Below are 7,414 nucleotides of genomic sequence, written 5' to 3' on the forward strand. Positions count from 1 at the left end.
ATTTTTCTTAGTTCATTTAAAATTTGTTGTAAAATATTCCAGCTTTTAGTTCTGTCTCAAGTCAATTTCTGACATAATCTTCCCTTTCGATCATTTAAAAGCATGCTATTTTTGTTCTGAGCAGGAAAAAACCTGACATCAGAAATACGGCTTATAGGAAACAAGGATTTAGGGTCTACTCCTTGTTCCTTGCATTCATCTTGACGGATCTTTCTTTTAATAAATAATGTAGTATTCCAGGATCAAAATGGAAGACCAAATTAAAACTGAAAAGGAAAGGCAAAAAGCTGTGATATCTTGGGAAGATATCTGCAAAGGAGTTGTTAATTCCTCTATTTCTCATCCATGGACAAAGCTAAAGTTTTTCCACTCCACACTTCGTAGAGCAGCCGTCTCTCTGCCCTCGTTGGAAGAGTCCTGAACTCAGATAACATCAGTCTAGCTGCCAGGTCTGCATGCCTCATCCAGGTGATCAGTTGCATCTGTGAAATAACGAAAAATAGGTGGATCAAGTAGTAAGCTTAAGAAGGGAGTCTTGGGAGCAAATGAAAGGAATGTCTCCGATTGGCACCTCTAAAAGTCTTTCATGAGGCTGAGGTGTATTGGGTTACCCTGAAAGCCAGTAATCATTTGAAGCCCTTCACCTCACTTTGTGTCACCAGACCTCGTGGGGCAAGAACAAATAGCTTCCTGCCAGGGTAATTTCTTTTCAGAAGTAGAGTTACTGTCACTCGGATAGAGTCATCAAAACCAGTTTTTACATCTTGTGACTTTAAGAAGTAGTACTCTGAGAGCTCCATGTAACAAAATTCCTTAGCCTTTGTACTCTTCGGGAAGTACAAGATCCAGGATGCAGTGAAGCAAGTTGGAGTTTCCCATAGCAACTCGATTCCCTGAAGCAGTCACTGTCCTCACACCTCTGTTCAGAAAGGTCTGATTTTTGTTCCCTATGCGGAGATATTCCTTAATCCAGAAAAACAAAAGTTTACTTTAGAGATCATAAATCAGTTTGATTCCCACACAAACCTCTTATGTTAAACATATTTTATTTTTTATTTATGAACACTTTATGTCTTTGCCCTAAATCATTTAAGAAATAAAGTGAAACTTAAATTAACTAATACCATATTTCACACTTGTTGACAGTTTCCTCTCATTTTTGTTTTTCTTCATGAATTTATATTTTTCCCTGTTCAAAAAATACTTATTTTAAATTTCTAGAAATTTTTGAAATTGTTTCCTGAATGTCTGGGTGTTTTTATACAGAAGAGTACAAATTTTAATTTTTCCAAGCATTACTTTGAACTTCGCAGCATTCTGTCCATAGAATCCTTTTAGGGGAGGAATCCCAAGGCCATGAGGCTAATCTAATATTTTGATGGCTAATACTGGACATTACTCCTCTGCCTAGCGTTAGCCATGTGACCAGGAGAGTAACATTCTTGGATAAAGTAGCCACTGCTCATAAGAATGTTTCAATCTATAAGCCATAAACTCTGGACTTCAAAAAACATGCACATACTTACAAAAACATGCATAGAAACCCCACGCTATGTAGCAGGTGTTATTAAATGTCCCCATAAGTTCAACTCAGTCCCTTTCAGGACATTGTTTGTTTTCCCTTTTCATCCTTCAGCATCCTTTCTGTGTCTTATCTTTGCTTTTTAAAATTGGAGGAAAACAGTAGTATTTGGCCTTTTCTTTGTAAGTATCTTCACGATCTTGCTTCTTCTATAGTAAGAGAAGCTCCTAATGTACGGTTTTACCTAACTCTCATTACCTGGCTTTTGTCCTAAGATAAGACTTTTTAAGGCTTAGCAAGCATGCTGAGGCTTGCATTGCTTTTTATAACCATTTTTAAACTTGATTTTTTGAGGTAGAAGTATTTATAGAATCAGGTGTGGTCTTTTTATGGGTAAAAAATCTATATTTTATGTGATTACTTGAGATCCTTCTAGTTGAAAAGAATGTTCTAATTGTGGCTGACTTCAATAGTTGCAAATAATTCATTGTTCATTATGTTTCAAACCTAAGTTTATAATTCTTGGTGGTAAATATTGACCTATAGAACTATTGGGTTTTTGAACAAGTAGGAAGTTTAGTTTTGCCCATTTCCCTCTAAATTAGGTTGGCTAGGGCTTCTGTGGGGGGTCTTTAAATCATAGGATGATAGCATTGATGGTGATTGCTAAGGGGCTTCATAAACTACCCAAGCTACTTCCAAAAGGATTTGAGGTAACAAGTCCTGAAGCAAGAGAGCCAGGTAATAAAACTCGACTAGAATGCTTCATTCAGATGGGAGGCAGAACAAGCTAACTGATTAAAAACTCTGACCTCTGGTTGCTGAAGCTCAAATCCTGACCTCAGCACTTGCCAACTGTGTGGCCTTGAGCAAGTTACTTAATCTCTCAGTACCCTATTTTCCTCACTTAGAAAATGTAGGTAATCATAGTATCTACCTCATGGAGTTGTTATGATGATTAAATGAGAGAGTACATGCCAAGCACTTATCATAGTGTTATTGTATTTTTATTTCAAGTAGACTTATTGGCTGAAAAAAATGGATCTACTAGCATCAAAAAGCCTGATAGCCTTATTCATATTATAGTCAGGAAGAGCTAATTTTCACTCAACACCAGCTAAGTTCCAGAAACTCTGCTAAATGTTTTAGCGTATATTGCCTATTCTGGAAAATAACTCCTGTGCACAATTGCTGGCTTGTTGAAAAGCTATTTTGGACATTTTGCTGATTCAACATCAGATAATGACTAAGACTAGTCACATATATGCCTACACGTTATGTGTTATAGCAGGTTATTAAGGAATCAGGAATGTAATATTCAATAATAAATTCTTTTTCTGTATTTTTTACTTTATATTGTATGTAAAAGTTTTTGTACCTCCATTCTACGTTGTGTTGAAATCTAGAAACAATTAGAGAATATATAGTGTATCTTAATTTTGGAGGGAGGAATGTACAATAAGCAGGTAATGTCTTCTAGTTCAAGGGTGCTGTAGTTATTATCATTGCTGATGTGTGTTCACAGTTTGTAGGCTCTTGGCTGGGGTTGTGCTTTCAAAGTGGCTACTGTGCAGTGCAGATTGTGATCTCTGCAGGATGCTCTTTGGGCATCTAGGACCCTAAACTCATCGGGACTCCTACCCCATGCAGTACTCAGAGTGGTGCTATCATGCTGGCATTGTACACACCATGAGATTGTTTTCTTCTAACACAACTGCATGACTAATGCACAGGCCTCAATCTGTCATGCTTTTGTTTTCTTAGTTGGCAGCAACTTCTAACCCGGGCCTCAGAGCCTTGGCTGGGTTGCAGTAAACCAACGTTTTTTTCTTTTTTTTTTGTTCTTTACTCACTAAAAATAAACCCATCTTTCAGAGGCACTGTCCACATGTTTTTAATCCATAAGAGATACAAGTGCTTTGAGTGAGTGGGAGGAAACATTCAATAGCTAATAAAAGGAATTAATTTCTCAGATTGAGAAGTGCTAAGACATGCTGTCTCCATTTGCTGTTGAAAATAAAATTGGTTATTGCATTATGCTTTTATGGCTGTGTCTCCTTTAGGCTGCATGTTCCTGGCCATAGGTGCTTTACAGCCTTCTGCCTTTTTAGCCTTTCACAATGCCCAGTGCTTGTAACATCTAGAGGGGTAATACGAAGTGTCAGGGAAATTCTTGCCTATGTGGCTCTTAAAGAGAAGGCAAGAGATTTTTTTATCATTAGTCAGTTTGGGTAGAAAGCTTTGAAAATATTTCTAAATTGTGTTGTGCATTGCCTTACTTTTTGAATAGAGTCTGCTCTCCAGATTACTTGAGGAGTGAAATTACAAATTACTTCATGGTTCAAAGTGATCATTTTTAACATTGTTTATTATACAATATTATAATATGGTAATGAGTCTAAGCTGTTGGGCTTAATTTCTTCATAAATATAGATATTTATGCAATAAGAATCAAAAGTCATTCGATCTCTATTACGAGGATTAAGTATCTGTGAGTGAGGAAACAGGTAAATGCTTTCTGACTTACTACAGCAAAATCACAAGTCGGAGAAGAATGTTTTTGCCAACTATATATTAATTCCCTTTTTCTCTAGGATATTGCCTGGTTCGATGATAAGGAAAACAGCACGGGAGCCTTGACAACAATATTAGCTACAGATACAGCAAAAATTCAAGGAGTATGTATATTGTTTTTATTTTTAAATGGTGTATATAAATGGTGTGCACATGTGCACATGCACACATGTGTCTGTGCATATATGTGAGCTGTGCTGAGATGACCCATATCATTAAGGAGACAGGTAAGTGTCATGTCAACAGGTGACTCTCAGTGAAAAATGAAAGGAAGTCTTTCAGTTCTGGGCATTTTTAATCCAAAACAAAGAAGATTTGACACATATAAGAGTAACTGGAGGACTAAAGAAGACACCAAGAATGAGTTAGAGAAAAGAGCTAAGAATTAAATAATAAAGAAAAGAAAATATGAAAACACTACATACTTCAAGAGTTTTTTTCTGATGATTAATTTTTTAAATTATTATTTCAAAATATTATGGGGGTACAAATGTTTTTGGTTACATGTATCAATTTTGTTATGCTTGAGTCAGGGTTATAAGTATGCCCATCACCTGGATAGTGTTCATTGTACCCGTTAGGTAGGTTTTTGCCCATCCCCCCTTGCCCCTTCCCCCTGCTTTGATTTCCACTGAATCTTACTTCCCTCTGTGCACATGTGTGCTCATTGGTTAGTTCCAGTTTAATAGTGAGTACACGTGGTGTTTGTTTTTCCATTCTTTAGATACTTCACTTAGGAGAATGGTCTCCAGTTCCACTGAAATTCTTGAAAAAAGCATTAAGTCATACTTCTTCATGGCACAGTAATACTCCATGGTATACATATACCACATTTTGTTAATCCACTTATGAATTGATGGGCATTTGGGTTGACTCCACATCTTTGCAACTGTGAATTATGCTGCTATAAACATTCTAGTGCAGGTATCTTTTTTATAGAGTGTCTTTTTTTCCTTTGAGTAAATACCCAGTAGTGGGACTCCTGTATCAAAAGGTAGTTCAACTTTTAGTTCTTTGAGGAATCGCCATACTATTTTCCATAGAGGTTGCACTAATTTGCAGTCCCACCAACAGTGTATATGTGTTCCTTTCTCTCTGCATCCATGCCAACATCTACTATTTTGGGAGTTTTTGATAAAAGCTATTCTCACTGGAGTTAGATGATATCTCACTGTGATTTTGATTTGCATTTCCCTGATAATTAGTGATATTGAGCATTTTTTAATATGTTTATTGGCCATTTGTCTATCTTATTTTGAAAAACTTCTGTTCATGTCTTTTGCCTACTTTTTGATGGGTTTGTTTGTTTTTTCCTTGCTGATTTGCTTGAGTTCTTTGGAGATTCTGGTTATTAGCCCTTTATCAGATGTATAGCTTGCAAATATTTTCTCCCATTCTGTAGGTTGTCTATTTGCTCTGTTGATTATTTCCTTAGCTGTGCAGAAGCTTTTTAATTTAATAAAGTCCCATTCATTTATTTTTGTTTCTGCTGTAATTGCCAGTGGGGTCTTCTTCATAAATTATTTTCCTAGGCTGATATCTAGAAGGATTTTTCCAACATTTCCTTCTAGAATTCTTATGGTTTCATATCTTACATTTACATCTTTTATCCATTTTGAATTAATTTGTATGAGTGATGAGAGATATGGATCCTTTTTCATTCTTCTGCATGTGGCTGTCCAATTTTCCCAGCACCATTTATTGAATAGGGCTTCTTTTCCCCAGTGTACATTGTCGTCTGCTTTGTCAAACAAAGATCAGTTGGCTGTATGTGGATGGTTTTATATCTGATTTCTCAGTTCTGTTCCATTGGTCTATGTCTCTATTTCTGTGTCAATACCATGTTTTGGTCACTATAGCCTTGTAGTACAGTTTGAAGTCTGATAATATGATGCCTCCAGATTTTTCTTTTTGCTTAAGATTGCTTTGGCTATTTGGGCTCTTTTCTGGTTCCAAATGAAACATAGAATTATTTTTTCTAGATCTGTGAAATACATTGGCATTTTGGTGGAGACTGCATTGAATCTATAAATCACTTTGGGTAGTATGGACATTTTTACAGTATTGATTCTACCAATCCATGAACATGATATGTTTTTCCATTTGTTTGTGTCATCTGCAAATTCTTTCCTCAGTGTTTTGTAGTTCTCTTTGTAGAGATCTTTCACTTCCTTGGTTAAGTATACTCCTAGGTATTTTATTTTCTTCATAGCTATTGTGAATAGTATTGAGTCTTTGATTTGACTCTCGGTCTGACTATTGTTGGTGTATAGGAATGCTACTGATTTGTGTACATTGATTTTGTAACCTCAGATTTTGATGAATTTATTTATCAATTCCAGGAATCTCTTTGTGGAGTCTTTAGGGTTTTCTAGATATAAGATCATATCATCAACAAAAAGGGATAGTTTGACCTCCTCTTTCCTGATTTGGATATCCTTTATTTTTTTCTCTGAGAAAATCATGCTCTCAGAGCATGATTGCTCTGACGAGGACTTTTAGCACTATGTTGAGTGGAAGTGGTGACGGTGGGATCCTTGTCTTGTTCTAGTTCTTAGGTGGAATGCTTATAACTTTTCCCCATTCAGTGTGATATTGGCTATGGGTTTGTCAAATATGGCTTACATAATCTTGAGATGTCTTACTTGTATGCCTAGTTTGTTGAGGGTTTTTATCATCAAAGAGTACTGAATTTTGTCAAATGCTTTTTCTGCATCTGTTGAGATGATCGTATCATCTTTGTTTTTGCTTCTGTTTATTTGGTGAATCACATTTATTGATTTACATATTTTGAACCAGCCTTGCATCCCTAAGATTAAGCCCACTTGGTCATGATGGATTATTTTTTTGATGTGCTGTTGGATTCAGTTTGCTAGTATTTTATTGAGGATTTTTGCATCCATATTCATAGGGATATTGGTCTGTAGTTTTCTTTTGTTGTGTCCTTTTCTGGCTTTGGTATCAAGGTAATACTGGCTTTGTAGAATGAGTTGGGGAGGATTCTCTCCTTCTTGATGTTATGGAATAATTTCTGCAGCATGGGTACCAGCTCTTCTTTGTAGGTCTGGTAAAATCTGGCTGTGAATCCACCTGGTCCAGGGCCTTTTTTTTGTTGGAAGATTTTTTATTACTACTTCAATTTCACTTCTCATTACTGGTCTGTTCAGGAGTTCTATTTCTTCCTTATTGAGTCTTGAGAGGTTGTCTATTTCCAGGAACTTGTCCATTTTCTCTATGTTTTTGAGTTTATGTGCATAGAGATTTTTATAGTATTCATACATGATATTTTGTATTTCTGTGGTATCAGTTGCAATATCT

General features: G+C 36.1%; 1 protein-coding gene across 1 annotated transcript in view; it reads left to right on the forward strand.

Annotated features, from left to right (window-relative positions):
- ABCB5 (ATP-binding cassette, sub-family B (MDR/TAP), member 5) overlaps positions 1-7,414 on the forward strand; it is a 111,267-nt gene that overhangs the window by 64,842 nt on the left and 39,011 nt on the right. Inside the window, exon 19 of the mRNA XM_012659400.1 lies at positions 4,117-4,200. Coding sequence (XP_012514854.1) covers positions 4,117-4,200 — 84 coding nt within the window. The remainder of the gene's footprint in view (positions 1-4,116; positions 4,201-7,414) is intronic.

This window comes from Propithecus coquereli, unplaced genomic scaffold, assembly GCF_000956105.1.
Source record: "Propithecus coquereli isolate 6110/MARCELLA unplaced genomic scaffold, Pcoq_1.0 Scaffold61, whole genome shotgun sequence".
NCBI lineage: Eukaryota > Metazoa > Chordata > Mammalia > Primates > Indriidae > Propithecus > Propithecus coquereli.